The sequence below is a fragment of the Diorhabda carinulata genome, chromosome 10 (assembly GCF_026250575.1).
Source record: "Diorhabda carinulata isolate Delta chromosome 10, icDioCari1.1, whole genome shotgun sequence".
NCBI lineage: Eukaryota > Metazoa > Arthropoda > Insecta > Coleoptera > Chrysomelidae > Diorhabda > Diorhabda carinulata.
This window is the reverse complement of record NC_079469.1, coordinates 14,623,479-14,641,277: the sequence shown is the minus strand read 5'-3', so window position 1 is coordinate 14,641,277 and position 17,799 is coordinate 14,623,479. Positions and strand designations below refer to the sequence as shown.

Genomic DNA, 17,799 nt, shown 5'->3' with positions numbered 1-17,799 from the left:
ATAACGCACGTAAAGGCGAAACCTCCATCTCCTCCTCCTCATCCTCCACCTCCTCGAATAGATACGTAAAACCGCGCTTCTAAATTGAGGAAACTCGTCGTCGAGGAACTTTGATTCGGAAAAGGTGGAAGTCGAAGGGAAGAGTTAACGTAACACTCTTTTTGGACGTGCTCGAAGCTCTTCTTCGGAACGCTAATCGTTTTATGATCGATTTAATCTCGAAGCGACATTTCTATGTATATTTTTTTTTTATATTTTCGAGACGAATTTCGCTCGTTTTTTGGCGGATGCGAGTTTGTTCCTCGACGCCAAATTTTAAAATATCTTGTCACTTTATTAATTCGAAATTTGGTGGATGCAGACGTGACGGAAATATTTGTAAGATTTTGAATAATCGTTAAAATTTGGCGGACGCGAGTCTTGTTTCGCCAAATTTTTGGAATTTCTGTGCGTTCTCGCCAAATTTTAAAAAATTGTGAAACTGTTTCACAAATTTCGTTCTATTCCGAGTGCGTTCTCGCCAAATTTTAAACATTTGAGAGACTGTACCATAAATTCGTTTGATTCGGTTCATACTCGACAAAATTTTGAAAATTCACGTACATTTTCGCCAAATTTTAAAAATTTATGAAACTGTTTCACAAATTTCGTTCGATTCCGTCTGATATCCGCCAAATTTTTCAAATTTCTGTCGATTTTTGGTAAATTCCGAGTGCGTTCTCGCCAAATTTTAAACATTTGAGAGACTGTACCATAAATTCGTTTGATTCGGTTCATACTCGACAAAATTTTGAAAATTCACGTACATTTTCGCCAAATTTTAAAAATTTATGAAACTGTTTCACAAATTTCGTTCGATTCCGTCTGATATCCGCCAAATTTTTCAAATTTCTGTCGATTTTTGGTAAATTCCGAGTGCGTTCTCGCCAAATTTTAAACATTTGAGAGACTGTACCATAAATTCGTTTGATTCGGTTCATACTCGACAAAATTTTGAAAATTCACGTACATTTTCGCCAAATTTTAAAAATTTATGAAACTGTTTCACAAATTTCGTTCGATTCCGTCTGATATCCGCCAAATTTTTCAAATTTCTGTCGATTTTTGGTAAATTCCGAGTGCGTTCTCGCCAAATTTTAAACATTTGAGAGACTGTACCATAAATTCGTTTGATTCGGTTCATACTCGACAAAATTTTGAAAATTCACGTACATTTTCGCCAAATTTTAAAAATTTATGAAACTGTTTCACAAATTTCGTTCGATTCCGTCTGATATCCGCCAAATTTTTCAAATTTCTGTCGATTTTTGGTAAATTCCGAGTGCGTTCTCGCCAAATTTTAAACATTTGAGAGACTGTACCATAAATTCGTTTGATTCGGTTCATACTCGACAAAATTTTGAAAATTCACGTACATTTTCGCCAAATTTTAAAAATGTGTGAAACTGTTTCACAAATTTCGTTCGATATCGCCCACACCCGCCAAATTTTTAAAATCTCTGTCGATTTTTGGTAAATTTCGAGTGCGTTCTCGCCAAATTTAATAAATTCGATGCATATTCGCCAAATTTTGAAAAACTTCTGTCGTTTTTTACTGAATGCGGATCGTTCTCGTAAAATTTTAAAAAATTATGACGCTGTTCCAAAAAATTCGTTTGATAACAACCCATATCAACCAAAATTTAAAAATTTCTGTCGTTTTTTCGACAAACTCTAGTACTGCCCCAGCGATTGACGCGACTCTGTCTCCTCCCCCCAAAATCACTCAATTCAAATAAGAAAACCGACCCCGAACCGAATTTCCACATATTTTATTTTCATTCGACTCCACCGCGACAATTATGGTCATTCCATCATAAAAATCTCCAAGTGGACAAACTTCCTCCAACACGACGATTGTTATCTGAGTTTTCAAACTTCCCGGAAAATAAATCGGAATTTTATACGAGGGATACTCGATAAAAACTTGAAATGAAAGTGTTTCGTCATCTAGATATTATTTAAACGCGGGAAATTCGTATACCGGGGTGTGTCGCGACATTCAGATCAGACAAAAGTTTTTTTTCTTACAGGGTCTTCCCGTGAATCAGAACATGTCTTCGGGGGTGATAATCAGCACCCACAGTTTGGTACTTCAGAAAGTGACGAGGTACCAGAGTGGATCGTACACGTGTCTGGCGGCTAACGTTAGAGGGGAAACTATGAGCGAAATCGTTAATTTGAGAGTGAGATGTGAGTTTTTTTTTTTATTCTCTCTCCAACAAAGATATTCCTTAAAATTCTTATAAATCTCCACCACTTTCCCCTATTCGACTATTTCCGTATCGTATCTCGTACACCTCGTACCGAACTAACAGCATTTCTCCACTTCCGGAAAATCCATTACGAAAATTTCATTTTCTCGTTAAAAAAACGCGGAATATTATTTTTCTTTCCGCACGCCAACAACACGGCGCTTCCCTCCCAATTTTATCTATCTAAAATAACGCAATTTCCACATTTAGAAGAAAAGCATTTTAAAAAAATATCACCCTATATATAAATATCTGAACAAAAATTTCTAAATGTGATTTTCTGTCGAAAATTGATAACCACTATCTTCTCTTCCGTCTAAGCGTGAAAAATCCACTGCACTTTAAATATTTGGCGAATTTACGTTCCCGTTAAAAAATGGTAATGACCACAATCTTCTTGATCTTTTAAACTCGACGTATTTCGTGAATTAACGCCAATAAAAAATCTCCAACTCTAACCTAGAACCGTTAAAATACGTTAATCTCGTTTATACGAGGGTAATTTCGAGAATAACTTCCAGACGCCCCCGTATGCAGTCGAGATACGGACGTAACGGTGATCGGAGCATCCCTCGACGAAATAATCACAGTGAGATGTCAAGTATCCGCCGATCCCTCCGACGTCACTTTCGTCTGGCAATTCAACAACAGCGGCGAAAGTTTCGACGTCTCCCCCGCCAGATTCGCCACCTCGAGCGGCAACGTCAGCGAATTAATGTACACCCCGTCGTCTCAAAGAGATTACGGTACTTTGACGTGTCAAGGTTCCAACAAAATCGGTCGACAATTAGAACCGTGCATATTCCAGGTAAGTGTGTCGGTACCGGTTTCGAAACTTTCGCGCCCGATCAGCGCGAAATGTTTTTTTTTTTTTTTTTTTTTAGGTGGTACCGGCCTCGAAGCCGAATCCTTTGACGAATTGCACCGTTCGTTCGGCGAATAATCAATCTACGGATAGCGTGGTGGAGGTGGAATGTCGAGCCGGTTACGACGGCGGTTTGCCGCAACGTTTCGTTCTCGAAGCTTACGACGCTCGTTCTATGCGTTTGCGATTGAATCGAACGACGTTCGATACGGAATCGCCGACGTTTCGATTGGATATCGGGGAGTTGTTGCCGTCCCCGCCGTCGTTGAGGATCGTCGTTTACGCGGAAAATTCCAAAGGAAAAAGCGAGAAAATCGTAATGGACGACATATTGTTGAACGACGCCGAAAAACGCACGGGTAAGTAGAAAAAATATAGAAAACGACTAGTTTGAATAGCGGATTTTTTTTTCTAGACGGAAGCGGCGGCGTTAGTTTGGTACCGTTGGCGGGTTTGTTGACCGGTTGTCTTCTCACTTTGGGTTTGGCGGTATTGGTGGTCGTCGTGGTGGCGGTGAGGCGGAAACGAGAATGCGACGGTTGCTCACGTCATATAAACATCGGTGAGTGATGTTGCGCTGATGGGGCGCGTCGATCGAGGAAACCGGTAGTCATTTTTGTTTTTTTTTCTTAGCAGATGCTGCTTCGAAAACGAGTTCCAAGTCTCGCCGGGGTTCGATGTTGGAGATAAATACGGGAGATAATCGATACGTGGTGGCGTATACTTTGAAGCCGGTTTCGGATTGCGGGGCTTCGCCGGATGCGGTACGGCAGCCGGATATTTTGAATACGCCGAGAGGTGAGTGCGAATGTCTGTGTCATTGTAGTAGTCGGCCGAAATTCTCGACGTTTCGGCGTTTCGATGACGTGTAGCTTAGTTAGTTCGTAGGTTTATTTTATATAAATTATTTAAATTTAGATAAAAGATATGAAAATGGTAAACGTTTTGCGAATCATTTTTTGTTTTTTTTTTATTTCTCGAAATATTGTTTTTTTTTTCGAGAAATTACAATTCTACAATACAAAAAAATTAATTTTGTTTTGAGCCACTTTTTTGGAAATTGAAACTGTTTGACAGTTACCATTTTATTCAGAAAATTTTAAATATTTCCCTCATACTCATTAATTTGTTTTCGAACAATTTTCCGCAGATGTGAATGTTCCTTTCAAACGATTACCAATTTTATCGGCATGAAAATTTATATTTTTGTAAAATTTCGCATAAATCAATTGATTTTGTTTTTTAAAAAATTTTCCATTAAATATTTCAAATTGACTCTGTAGTAAATCCGGATAATAAAGTGGATAGTAAATTTAGTGATTAATGGAAAATTTCTTTCGGGAAAATGTCATTTTTGCTATGTTTACGTTTACTAAATAGTACCTCTGTATCAAATCCGGCTAATAAAATGGACGAATCTCATAAGTTTTTTATTAATGACATTTTCATCGAAAATGGCGTTTTGATTGAAACTAATGTTTATAAAAAAAATTATGAAAGCATGTATTTTTTTGTATTAGAATTTTCAATTTTTTTTCTCTCATTTCGCTTCGTTTCTCTTCAGAGTCTTGTTAAACCCGCGCGGCCGATATTTCCGTCTACCGTATACAGGGTATACCATAATTAGCTTTTACTAGGATGACGCGTGGAAATTCTTTTTTTCGGTAGGACAAAGTATCGGCTGTTCGGGGAAGGGAAGGGAAAGACGCATGACAAAAAAACAACAAAAATTTATGTTTATAAAAATCATAGTTTCTATTATTTTATGTATTTATTTATATTTATTTGTTGTGTATAATTTTGCATAAAATAAAATTATTTTCGTTAATTTGTAGTTTTTTCATATTTTTTTTCATCTTTGTAATCATCTAGATCCTCTAAATGTCGAAGAAATAGTGGTGACGCCCTCTACTGCTAAAATCACGAACTAGATAGTTCGTCGATAAGGATACAGATCTCGCTAGTGTACCTGAGAATAGTCAAACGTGGCGCCCTCTATCTGAAAAACAAGAAACTAAATAGTTTAACGTATTTGCATATATGTTACGCAAGTGTTTCATCGAACGATAGTAGCGCCACTTATCGAAGAAACCTTGAAATAAGTAGTTCAACTATTTTCATATAGATAGCGCTAGATATTCTGGGAAAATCGGGCGTGGCAGCCACTTGTAATAAAACCTCGAACTAGATGAGCGGCTGCCGCAAGTAGCGCCTGAAAATGATCGAACTTTGAAGTTCATCCATTTTGACGTACATAACGGTACCGTCCAACCGGAAACAGCAACTCCGGTAAAATATCGAATTGACCAGTTCTGGAGGCGACGTTGGCGTTATTTCCTGTAGTACGACGACGCTATCGACGTTAAAATGGAACAACTTGGCTTGGTTGGAAACAACGTTGTAACCTTCTATCTGCTAACCGGCGAACCAAACCAAAGTTGTTCCATTTTAAGGTCGATAGCGTCGTCGTACTACCGAAAATAACGCTAACGTCACCCGTGGGAGCCGAGCAGAACTAAAATAGTTCAAGATATTACCGATAGACGATGCCACAACTGTTTACGGTAGTACAATAGCGCCATCTACATAAGAATAGGCAGACCATTCATTCAATTTGACAGTTTACACTTAGATGGCCACACCTCTGTTACAAGTAGAAAAATAGCTCCACAATTCATTTGCATTTTTTGATATTGATGGCGCTATTGTGTTACCGGAAACATCGGTGTAGCCATCTCTGTGTAAACTGTCGAACTTAATACCTACCGAAAATGAAGTGAGGGGGTACAAAATAAATACAATAATACGTTTTATTTTAATTAACATAATTTTTTTTTCAAATAATAAGGGAGTCCACTCTATATATATTATCGAATTACCCTCGTAATATATACCCTTCAAAATCGTACGACTCTTATGTAAAGCGGCAATCGTTCAAAGTGGTATCGAGTTACGTTTACGAAGGGGTTTTCTATAAAATCTACTAAGTGAATTGGGGTTTAAAGTCGTCGACAAAAAGGCACAAAAACGTACACGTGGAAAAAATGGGGGGATTCGATTACCAATTATTTTAAGAGCAGGGAATATGTTGGAGCGACATACGTAAGATTGATGGAAACAACAAAAACAAAACTGCCCTTCATATAATTATTTGATGGAAAAGGGAAAACGAACGTTGAGATTTATCGGCTCGTTGAATTTATAAAATCAAATAGAAAAAAAAATTTATAATCGATTATTATACATACAAAAAATTATACAATTAAATAGTAGGAATAATTGAAGATAGATGGCGATGTTGTGGTAACGAAAGACATCTGGAATTATAGTGCGATCTTAATGCATTTCCGGTACCGAGGTGACGCTACTATCGGTAAAAATGTCCAACCAAACACTTCGGTAATGTTTGTATAGATGGAGATGATGTGATACCGGAAATTGTGGTATCGCCATCATTATTTCGACTATAATATATACCGAATGTATCAAAATTGTATTAAAAAATGAATGAAACAAAAAAAAATATACAATAATCTATAATTATATATACAGAATGTCTCAAATAAATAAAATAAAAGGAAAATGTTAATAATATATACAGATTGTCCACAAAAAAGTTTATAAAATAAAACAAATATACTGAAGAGGGTAGATAATTCTATATAAAGCATGTCACAAAAAAAAGAATAAATACTAACGATAGTCGACGATTATATAGAATGTCTTAATGTCAATAAAACGAATTTAATAATAGAACGAATATACTACTAATATTCGACAATAACATATACGGGAAATCCGAAAATTTTTTATTATTAAATGATGCGACAAAGTACTAATAAAAAACAATAATACATACAGAGTGTCCGGAAAGAATATTAATTCATGTATAAAGGGGCAAAAAAAGAATCAATAATTGACAATATATACAGAATGTCTTCAAAACAAAATTAAATGAAAAATATATTATTGAGGGTGGGTAATCATATATAAAGAATGTCTCAAAAAATATATATTAAGATTTAAAAAAAAACTAAGAAACGATACATACAGAATGTCCCAAAAGAAAATTAATGTATAATATATACAGAATGTATTGAAAAAATAAATAGAATAAAAAGACAAATTTATTTTCGAGATCGGAATATTATTTATACAGAATGTCCTAAAAAATAAAATGGAAGAAAAATGCTAGCAATAGTCGACAATTATACAGAATGAACCAAAAAATCAAATAAAATGGCAACTATACTACTATTGTTCGACAATAATTTATACAGAATGGCCTGAAAAATGTTTAAATCAACCAATTTGCTGCTAATAATCTGTTTTAAAATATACAGAATGTCCTCAAGAATAAATGAATGAAATAAAAGAGAAAATTTATATATACAAATATACGGCTTATAATCGATAGTAATATATACAGAATGTCCTCAAAAAATAAATAGAAAACGAAATCAAAGATACTCGTCATTATATACGGAATGTCCTCAATAAATAAATGACATTAAACGACAACTATCCCGCTAAGAATCGATAATAGTATATACAGAATGTCCTCAGAAAATGAAACACATTAAATAACAAATATAGGGCTTATAATCGATAGTAATATATACAGAATGTCCTCAAAAAATAAATAGAAAACAAAATCAAAGATACTCGTCATTATATACGGAATGTCCTCAATAAATAAATGACATTAAACGACAAATATCCTGTTAAGAATCGATTATAATATATACAGAATGTCCTCAGAAAATACATGGAAAATGAATTCAAAGATACTAGTCATTATATACAGAATGTCCTCAATAAATAAATGACATTAAACGACAAATATCCTGCTAAGAACCGATTATAGTATATACAGAATGTCCCAAAAACTGGATATACTACTAACAATCGATATCAAAATATACAGAACGTCTAAAAAACCGGAATTAAACAATTATAATTCGTTGAACGACCATTAATCTTCTTCTTTTTTTTTTTGTTTCAACGACAGGTACCGAACCTACACCGAATATTCTACCGAGACCGGAGCATTTTTACAAAACATCAGACGCAACCAACAAACAGGTGAATATCTTAATTTCAACCAATTTCAATACGCAGAATTATATACAGGTTGATGAAAAAATTACGGATCGAAAAAAAAAAATAAAATTTTTGTTTCAGTCGCCATCTTCGTGCGATTCGTCGACTAACACCTTGAGTAGGACCCGCCCCAGGCCAAGGGATCAATCTTTCACGACGACCAGAAGAGATCACATCATAGCGGATTCGATACCGGGTCCGGAAAGTTGCGTTTAATTTTTTTCTTCTTCTATTATATTAATTTGAAAGAAAAAAAAAGATACGCTAAATTTGTGATATAATTCCAATATGATTATTTCCACGTAGTTTTAACGGTTCCATAGGATGAATAAAGGACAGTTCTAGGTGGGAAATATTTCTTTCCACGAAAACATTAATAAAATTTCCGACTGACTTTTCCATAGATAAATATAGGATGTTGTACATATTCATATACATAGAGCTTTATAATTGGACGCGGATCAAATTTGATCTGCGATCGGACGAAATCTGTTCTAGAACATTTCGAGAATTTACGCGATTTTTTTGGATTTTTTTTACTATCGATCATTGAAAAATTTTTTCGAAAATATCGCAAAGTTTCATGGAAAATTGGGAAATTTTTAGGCGAGAAACCAAAAAATTGATAGTTTCGGAAAAATTTCGGAAACAATCGACAGTTTCGGAAAAATTCCAGAAAAAATCGCGAAATTTCATGGAAAATGTGGAAATTTTAGACAAGAAAGCAAAAAATCGATAGTTTCGGAAAGGTTTTAGAAAAAATCGTGAAACTTCGAAAAAAATCCGCGATTTTTTGCAAAAAATCGATCGTTTTGAAAATAATTTCGGAAAAATCGCGAAACTTTGCGGAAAATCGAGAAGTTCCTAGATGATAAACCAAAAAATCGATTTTCTAGTTTCGAATTTTCGCGATTTTTTCTATAATCTTTTCAAAACTATCGATTGTTCGGCTACTCAGCAAAAAAATTCTCGATTTTCACGATTTTTTTCCGAAATTTTTCTCAACAATATCGATTTTTTATATCTCGTCTAGAAACTTCTCGATTAATCGCGAAGCTTCGCAGTTTTTCCCAGATATTTTTTCTCACGCGCTTTATTCCAAACATAGCGAGGGCGTACGATATTTTCTCGTAAATCGATTATTCGCGATTTTTCTGGAATTTCGAAAATAAAAAATAATAATTTCCGAGATGTTATTAGATACAGAATATATTTGGAGGGATGTATATTTGTACAAATGTGAATTAGCGAATAAAAATTAATAATCTGGCCAAAAAAAAATTTTTTTTTTGGATGGGGGGATGAAGGGGGTACGCGCGCAACGAAACTTTCGACGTTAATTCGATGTATTGGCCTAGTAGAATTTTATAAAAAAAATTCGTTTTTATTTTAATTCAAAAATTCGTTTTGTTTTTAGAATCATTTATTTGTTTTATTGTATATTGTAAATTTTATATGAAAATGTATAAATATATATGTTTATCGTCTTGTTTAATTGTTGTTTCATTTTTTCCAGGGATCTACCTCAAATGACTTTAAAAATACTATTCAAACTATAAATTTTCATCTAGAAAGCAACTAAAGTGAGTTTCTTGTCACTCTGTATATCAAAATGTGTGTAAATTCGAGGTTTCGTAGAAAACACCCTGTACATAAAATATAGAATTAAAATTTTGTTATAATAACAAAAAAAAAACAGGAATTTTTCAAAAAAATCAAAATATTCACATGTTGCATTGTTAGTAAGCAAAATTAGTTTCACAACACCCTGTACATATAGAGTATATGATGAAAAATTTGTTGAAGTGACCAAAAAAACAGAAAATTTTTCAAAAAATAAAAATAATGACACGATTTATAGTTACTGGACAAAACCGTTAATTTTCTCATCACCTTGTATATCAAAAAGAATGTAATTTCGATGAATTCCCATAGAACATCCTGTATATCGAGTATAAGATAAAAAATTTGATAAAATAACAAAAAAGACAGGAAATTTTTCAGAAAATAAAAATAATGACACGATTTATGGTTACTGGACAAAACCGTTAATTTTCTCATCACTTTGTATATTAAAAAGAATGTAATTTCGATAAATTCACATAGAACATCCTGTATATCGAGTATAAAATAAAACATTTGATAAAATAACAAAAAAAAAACAGGAAATTTTTCAAAAAATCAAAATAATGACACGATTTCTGGTTACTGAACAAAACCATTCATTTTCTCATCACCTTGTATATCAAAAAGTATATAATTTCGATAAATTCACATAGAACATCCTGTATATCGAGTATAAGATAAAAAATTTGATAAAATAACAAAAAAGACAGGAAATTTTTCAAAAAATCAAAATAATGACACGATTTATGGTTACTGAACAAAACTATTCATTTTCTCATCACCTTGTATATCAAAAAGTATATAATTTCGAGAGATTCGTATAGAACATCCTGTATATCAAGTATAGGATAAAAAATTTGATAAAATAACAAAAAAAACAGGAAATTTTTCAAAAAATCAAAATAATGACATGATTTATGGTTACTGATCAAAACCATTCATTTTCTCATCACCTTGTATATCAAAAAGTATGTAATTTCGAGAGATTCGTATAGAACATCCTGTATATTGATTATAAAATCAAAAATTTGTTAAAATAACAAAAAAACAGGAAATTTTTCAAAAAATCAAAACATTCACACACTGGATTGTTAATGAGCAAAATTATCCAGTTTCTCAACAGCCTGTATATAAAAAAATGTGTAATTTCGAATAATTCCTACTGAACACCCTATAGATCAAGTACACAGTAAAAAATTTGTAAAAAAACATGAAATTTTTCAAAGATAAAAACTAATACAATTTATAGTTAGTGAACAAAATCTTTTATTTTCTCACCACTCTGTACATGAAAAATTGTGTTAATTGGAGGAATTCGTGGATAATTCGTTAAATAACCAAAAACTAATAAAAATCGTTATAAAACAATCAAAATTTACCTATCAAAAAACAATTTTCCAAACAGAAGGCGTGGGGCAGCCGTTCTCCGAGCAAAAAACATTAAAAGTACTATCGACGGGAAACCCCATAATCTCCCTCTCCTCCTGTATACGAAAAGTAAACGTACTCTCGTGAGTACCAACGAAATATCTCGCACAAGAACAAATAATCTGATCCACAATCGCCGCTCCGCCGTCCTTATACTTCTCCATAAAACCCAACGGAGGTACAAATCTCACGACGTTATAACCCCCCATCAGACGCTCCAATTCCCCAAATTCTAAAACGAAAAAATCACTAAACCACCTTTAAACAACAAATCTGCGAGTTACCTGCTTCAGTACCATCAGTAGCTACAAAAACCGTACTCAAACCCAAATTTTTAAGCACGGTTTTGATTTGTACTGCGGCATTTTGTAAATCTGGCACCTCATTAGGTCTACTTCGAACAAAATCCCTCCTCCGGAGATGTACTGCGACATAAGGGCCTCCTCTAGCGTCCCTTCTAGGCTGAAATATGAAAATTATTCGAGACAAGGGGTTTTGGTTTGAATAAATACTTTTTCTTTGATCCACGTTTCCGGTAGGACAATTTTATCATTTACATCGTCGGAATTTAGATAATTTCTTCTAAATTCGGCCGAAATTCTTTTTAAATCGGTATTGAATCGCATACTTCGTCTCGCTTGCCAATATTTAGCGTTACCGAATGTATCATGTAGAACAACTTCGGCGTGATTTATTAAAATAGTTCTACAAAGAAAAATGATTTTTTTTGTATTTAAATTGTACTAAAAGTCGAATTTCTTACATTGCTGTTGTATTTCGAAGCAATTCGATCAGTTTAGTAGCCGGGCCGTGGTACGACAAACATTTTACGTTGGCACTAGATACGTTTTTATAAAAAAAATAATTGTTATCGTTTTTATTTCGGCAAGGGGATATTTCCATTCGATCCCTAAAATCCCCCGTTTCGAACATATTTTCGAAATGTTGTAGATTATAAACTTCGTCGATTGTAATTTTGGAAAATTTATATGGATAACCTAACAATTTAAATAAATTAATTCTAAAAGCATTTCTCTCGATTTTTATAACTTACTATGAAAAAACTCGTGCATTTCTATAACTGGGGCGAATAATTTTAAACTATCTAAATCAAAATAATACCCCCAGGGGATTTGTTCGGGGATATCGCTGTACGACCAATGTACCAAATTCGACCAAGGGGGTAAGACTAATACAAAATTATTTAAATCGGGGGAAGTTTGTAAATTGTGAAATAAAACTGCTAAACGCATATAAACGTCCCTTCTTAAATTAAAACCTTCGGGTCTATTCACATCGTATAGAAGATAACGTCTACAGAGGAAATAAATAAGTTTGATATAATGAAATTAGTTTTACTTACCTGGTAGTTTCTTTACAACTGTCTTCATTTTTAAAACACACATTTTCATATTCTAACAAATTTACTGAAAGTAATAATAAGTTTAAAACCATAATTAAATAAAAATTACACCCGGCATTAAACATGACTAATATCAGGTAGAAATTCAAAATGTACGAAATGTAATAATTTTCGCGTTCTTTTGTATGTCACACTATCTAACACGAAAGTACATCAACGTTAAAATAATACATTTTCTCTATGGTTTACGCGTTCGTTTATATATAAACAGAATTACAGTAGACAAATCGACGAGGTACTGGATGGAGTAATTTTACTAATTTAATCAATTAATTGGATTATATTGTGACTATTTGATAAAATATGGGATATTCAGTGATTTTTATATAAAAGTGTTATGATGTAGTTGAGTAAAAATAAAGTCATATAATTCTTCTTTTTTATTATTTGTCAAATGTCTGTCAGTTGTCATTTCAACGTCTTGATTTCTTTTTATCGTTGCCTTCGACGAGTTTTGGGTTTGTAGAACAAAAAACTTTGTTTAAACAAAAAAATGGGTTTCCAAAATATCTGGTATTCTCATCCTCGTAAATACGGACAAGGTTCCAGATCGTGGTATGTATATTTTTTCGATTTTACCGTTTTAAATTAGTTTTTTGTACACATAACCTTCATTTTAACAACGTGCTTGTTTAAAAAAATTTGATTTCGTTAAAAGTTTTCGTATATTTAAATTTTTTGTTGTAAATTATGTTTTTCTTTTGATTTCAGTCGTGCTTGTTCCAACAGACACGGGCTTATCAGAAAATACGGCTTAAATTTATGCAGACAATGTTTTAGGGAGTATGCCAACGACATAGGATTCAAAAAGGTAGGTAATAATAAAAATGTATATTTAAAAAAATTGTTAATCATTTTTTTACATTTTTTCAGCTCGATTAATTCATAAAATATGTATTTATAAGATGAATGTTTTTGTTACTCCAAATAAAACAAATTAAGAAGTAAAAGTGTCTTTTTTTTTCTAGTAACAAAACTCGAGAGTTCTCGAAAAAAATAGTTTCCAAAATGGAAATTAACTATAATTTTGACATTTGATGAATTAAATGTGAAAAATCAACCAATCAAATGAAATTTGGATTTAGAGCTTTTTTTTTCAAAATTGGTCCATAGTTATTTGCGCCTCGTGAATCAAAGTTTGAATAATTTTGTTTATGTTATATACGAGGGTGTGTTTGAAAGTAAAGCATAGTTTGTATAAGTACTAGTCAATTGTGCTTACTTTTGAAAACAATTTGGTTAGGTGTGAATAATCGATTAAAATATTTATACACGAGGGTATGCAGAAAAGTAAACGAGTTTTAACACAAGAAAGTAACTAATAACCGTTTTTTGTTAGTAAAATCAAAGTAATTACAAAAAAACAGAAATTTTGTGAAAAAAATGGTTTTACATGCAAATTTTTTAAAACACGTCGTTTCGTCTACCATTAAAGGGGCCATGTAAGAACACTAGTCAATCCCGCCTACTTCCAAATACAGTAAAATGTACTTTTGAGAAAGTATCATTCGAAAATAATTTCATTGATAATTAAAAGAACATATTTGTATAAATACACTGTGAAAACAATCTCGAACCGGTACACTAAGAAAAACTAGTTATTAATCAAATAACTGGAGGTAAATTTGAAAGCGGAGAATTGATATGATCTTTTTTATATATTTTTCAAAATGGCGGGCTTCTGAGATTTGGGACTTACCAATAAGGTTATTTATCTCATAAACCATTGACAAAACACTCAGGTAGATGAAATTTGTTGATAATCAGTTGATTTTTTTAATCATTCAAACAATTTTATCTTAATTACGAGATTTTTTTGGAAAGAAAGTATATAAGGATATACCTAAATAATTAATTTGAATTAATAAATTGGTTATCACTGGATTCGTACTGAATTTGTTTTCTTGTGATAGGAACAAAATTTAGTGGTAAGTAAAAGTTAATACGAGTTCATATCTACAGGGTGTATCAATATTTATTTTTTTTCATAAGAATCGACGTAATGTTGAAAATATTCGTTTCCTTGTTACTTTCGAGCAGCGTCTTTGGCGAAACCATAGATAAACTACACCCGCTTTCCATCGAATTCATCGACGCAATAAACAGACAACAGAATATGTGGAAAGCGGGGAAAAATTTCGACGAAAATACCCCGATGAGCGAAATTAAAAAATTAACGGGTAGTTTGAAATCGAACATCAAATTACCTATAAAACACCATAAAACCGATTCAGATATACCGGATACGTTCTTCGCCTACGATCAGTGGCCCCAATGCGAAAACGTCATTCGTACAATAAGGGATCAAGCATCTTGCAGTTCTTCTTGGGTAAGTGTTCGATTTCTATTTATATAGTATAGTCCGTTCATACGTTTATTTATTATTATTATTATAAATCGTTTATTTCATTACGTATTTTATAGTCCGTTCGTACGCAAATTTCTCCATAATCTTTTCGTATATATTTTTTATTATTTCAATCAAGGTTTTCTTCAAATTTTATAGTCCGTTCGTTAAAATATGCTTCAAATGAGAATAGTTTATTTTTTTATAGTCCATTCGTACGTATACATATTTCCCATTCCTATCGAGTTTTTATCCAAAACTTATAGTCCGTTCGTACGTATATAAATTTTTAATTTTCAATTATAATACTCTACAGATTGTCCTATAGTGTGTATGTTACAGGCGGTAGCCGCAGCTTCCGCTATGAGCGACAGGCGTTGTATTAAATCCAACGGGGAACTAACAGTACTAGTATCATCTGAGGATTTATTGGAGTGTTGCAGTAACTGCGGTCAAGGTTGCGACGGGGGTTACCCCTACATGGCTTGGTTGTATTGGCAGACCGACGGTATAGTTACGGGGGGAATTTACAATACCACCGACGGATGTAAATCGTATTCGATGTGGCCGTGCGAACGTTACACACACGACGATCTCAGACCGCCATGTAACGATTACAATTTCACGACGCCGACGTGTAACAGACAATGCGACAGTCCCGATAAAGTATACGCTAATGAGTTGACTTACGGCGATGGTTCTCCGTACAATTTGACCACCGTCGAAGATATACAGAGAGATATTATGCAACACGGTTCCGTCGAAGCTACCATTAAAGTTTACGAAGATTTTTTATCGTATCAATTAGGTATAGTCCATTCGTACGCAGATTTATCGATATTATAATCGTTTGTTCTATTTATATTGTATAGTCCGTTCGTACGTGTATTTATCATTAGTTTTTTCGAAAAAATTATAGTCCGTTCCACTATTTTTTATAGTCCGTTCGTACATTTATTTATTATTTTCCTTGTCAATCCATCCATATATATTTATAGTCCATTCGTACGTATAATTTTTATCGTTTGCTCTATTTTTTATAGTCCGTTCGTACATATATTTATCATTAATTATTTCATGAAAATTATTCATTATTGATAATTTATTTCTACATGTTATAGTCCATTCGTACGTGAATTTTTCATTATTATATCAAATATTTTCATTATTTTTTATAGTCCGTTCATAAATTGATTCATTATTGATTATTGTTAATTTATTTCTACAAGTTATAGTCCGTTCGTACGTGAATTTTTCATTATTATATCAAATATTTTCATTATTTTTCATAGTCCGTTCATAAATTGATTCATTATTGATTATTGTTAATTTATTTCTACAAGTTATAGTCCGTTCGTACGTGAATTTTTCATTATTATATCAAATATTTTCATTATTTTTTATAGTCCGTTCATAAATTGATTCATTATTGATTATTGTTAATTTATTTCTACAAGTTATAGTCCGTTCGTACGTGAATTTTTCATGATTATATCAAATATTTTCATTATTTTTTATAGTCCGTTCATAAATTGATTCATTATTGATTATTGTTAATTTATTTCTACAAGTTATAGTCCGTTCGTACGTGAATTTTTCATGATTATATCAAATATTTTCATTATTTTTTATAGTCCGTTCATAAATTGATTCATTATTGATTATTGTTAATTTATTTCTACAAGTTATAGTCCGTTCGTACGTGAATTTTTCATGATTATATCAAATATTTTCATTATTTTTTATAGTCCGTTCATAAATTGATTCATTATTGATTATTGTTAATTTATTTCTACAAGTTATAGTCCGTTCGTACGTGAATTTTTCATGATTATATCAAATATTTTCATTATTTTTTATAGTCCGTTCATAAATTGATTCATTATTGATTATTGTTAATTTATTTCTACAAGTTATAGTCCGTTCGTACGTGAATTTTTCATGATTATATCAAATATTTTCATTATTTTTTATAGTCCGTTCATAAATTGATTCATTATTGATTATTGTTAATTTATTTCTACATGTTATAGTCCGTTCGTACGTCGATTTATCACGATTATTTGTTATCAGGTGTGTACAGTTATACCATGGGTGATTTAGTTGGGGAACAGTCCATAAGGATAGTCGGATGGGGTGTGGAAGACGACCTACCCTATTGGAGAGCGGCAAATTCATGGAATTACAATTGGGGTTTATACGGTTACGTCAAAATCCTGAGGGGTACGAACGAAGTGGGTATCGAGAGTGAAGTTATCGCCGGTTTACCGAAAATTTAAATTTCATCAACCAATAATAAAAAAAAAGAACAAAATTTGAAAAAAAAATTCAAAAATGTAACGAACATTTAATAGTAGAAAATATACGATGTTTCATTTTTTTGAAATTTTCATTTTTTATCACCCTGTATAATACTGGTACAAATTGTCGACACACACAATTGTCAAAAATCGATTTTCATTAAAAATAAATTTCCAATGGAATCCCAATTTATTACAGACACTGTATGGTATCCGGAGACTTGAAAAAAATTGTATTTCCAATAAAAAAGTGTTTAATCATGATACCAAATTAATTGAACACACTGTATGCTATTTGGAAAGTGAGAAAAATCAGATTTCTCTTTAAAAATGCCTCCAATTACTTCCCGATTAATTAGAAACCCTGTATACTATCAATATGACATGAAAAAATATTTTTAATGAAAAACATA

General features: G+C 32.4%; 4 protein-coding genes across 5 annotated transcripts in view; 3 read left to right on the top strand and 1 right to left on the bottom strand.

Annotated features, from left to right (window-relative positions):
- Window positions 1-10,077, top strand: part of LOC130899075 (hemicentin-1-like) — a 188,722-nt gene extending 178,645 nt beyond the window's left edge. Inside the window, exons 9-15 of one of the 2 annotated variants that reach the window (XM_057808817.1) lie at window positions 2,073-2,232; window positions 2,816-3,102; window positions 3,179-3,518; window positions 3,575-3,721; window positions 3,793-3,957; window positions 8,171-8,244; window positions 8,344-10,077. In XM_057808817.1, coding sequence (XP_057664800.1) covers window positions 2,073-2,232; window positions 2,816-3,102; window positions 3,179-3,518; window positions 3,575-3,721; window positions 3,793-3,957; window positions 8,171-8,244; window positions 8,344-8,478 — 1,308 coding nt within the window. In that variant the 3' untranslated portion in view covers window positions 8,479-10,077. The remainder of the gene's footprint in view (window positions 1-2,072; window positions 2,233-2,815; window positions 3,103-3,178; window positions 3,519-3,574; window positions 3,722-3,792; window positions 3,958-8,170; window positions 8,245-8,343) is intronic. The other variant, XM_057808818.1, reaches the window with a different exon arrangement.
- Window positions 4,890-12,849, bottom strand: LOC130899076 (GDP-fucose protein O-fucosyltransferase 2). Its single transcript, XM_057808819.1, has 7 exons — window positions 12,680-12,849; window positions 12,371-12,630; window positions 12,080-12,314; window positions 11,829-12,021; window positions 11,601-11,778; window positions 11,268-11,548; window positions 4,890-5,158 (listed from the first exon to the last, which is right to left on the bottom strand). Exons 1-6 carry the CDS (start codon window positions 12,802-12,804, stop codon window positions 11,271-11,273), a joined length of 1,269 nt encoding a protein of 422 aa, XP_057664802.1. The 5' UTR covers window positions 12,805-12,849; the 3' UTR covers window positions 4,890-5,158; window positions 11,268-11,270.
- A 285-nt stretch (window positions 12,850-13,134) lies between these two features.
- On the top strand, window positions 13,135-13,689 carry LOC130899080 (40S ribosomal protein S29). Its single transcript, XM_057808822.1, has 3 exons — window positions 13,135-13,294; window positions 13,451-13,550; window positions 13,613-13,689. Exons 1-3 carry the CDS (start codon window positions 13,233-13,235, stop codon window positions 13,619-13,621), a joined length of 171 nt encoding a protein of 56 aa, XP_057664805.1. The 5' UTR covers window positions 13,135-13,232; the 3' UTR covers window positions 13,622-13,689.
- Window positions 13,690-14,470: 781 nt separating this feature from the next.
- On the top strand, window positions 14,471-17,465 carry LOC130899079 (cathepsin B-like). Its single transcript, XM_057808821.1, has 4 exons — window positions 14,471-14,667; window positions 14,732-15,068; window positions 15,429-15,894; window positions 17,160-17,465. The coding sequence occupies exons 2-4, from the start codon at window positions 14,742-14,744 to the stop codon at window positions 17,363-17,365; spliced, it is 999 nt and encodes a 332-aa protein (XP_057664804.1). The 5' UTR covers window positions 14,471-14,667; window positions 14,732-14,741; the 3' UTR covers window positions 17,366-17,465.
- Window positions 17,466-17,799: the final 334 nt, after the last annotated feature.

Bases quoted from the DNA above. Each gene is read 5' to 3' on its own strand.
- LOC130899076 (XM_057808819.1), bottom strand. From the start codon at position 12,804: ATGTTTAATGCCGGGTGTAATTTTTATTTAATTATGGTTTTAAACTTA. The intron at 12,315-12,370 runs GTAAGTTATAAA...TTAAATTGTTAG, and splicing joins AATGCACGAGTTTTTTCATA to GTTATCCATATAAATTTTCC. The intron at 11,549-11,600 runs GTAACTCGCAGA...TTTTCGTTTTAG, and splicing joins TACTGATGGTACTGAAGCAG to AATTTGGGGAATTGGAGCGT.
- LOC130899080 (XM_057808822.1), top strand. From the start codon at position 13,233: ATGGGTTTCCAAAATATCTGGTATTCTCATCCTCGTAAATACGGACAA. The intron at 13,295-13,450 runs GTATGTATATTT...TTTTGATTTCAG, and splicing joins GGACAAGGTTCCAGATCGTG to TCGTGCTTGTTCCAACAGAC.
- LOC130899079 (XM_057808821.1), top strand. From the start codon at position 14,742: ATGTTGAAAATATTCGTTTCCTTGTTACTTTCGAGCAGCGTCTTTGGC. The intron at 15,069-15,428 runs GTAAGTGTTCGA...TGTATGTTACAG, and splicing joins CATCTTGCAGTTCTTCTTGG to GCGGTAGCCGCAGCTTCCGC. The intron at 15,895-17,159 runs GTATAGTCCATT...ATTTGTTATCAG, and splicing joins TTTTTTATCGTATCAATTAG to GTGTGTACAGTTATACCATG.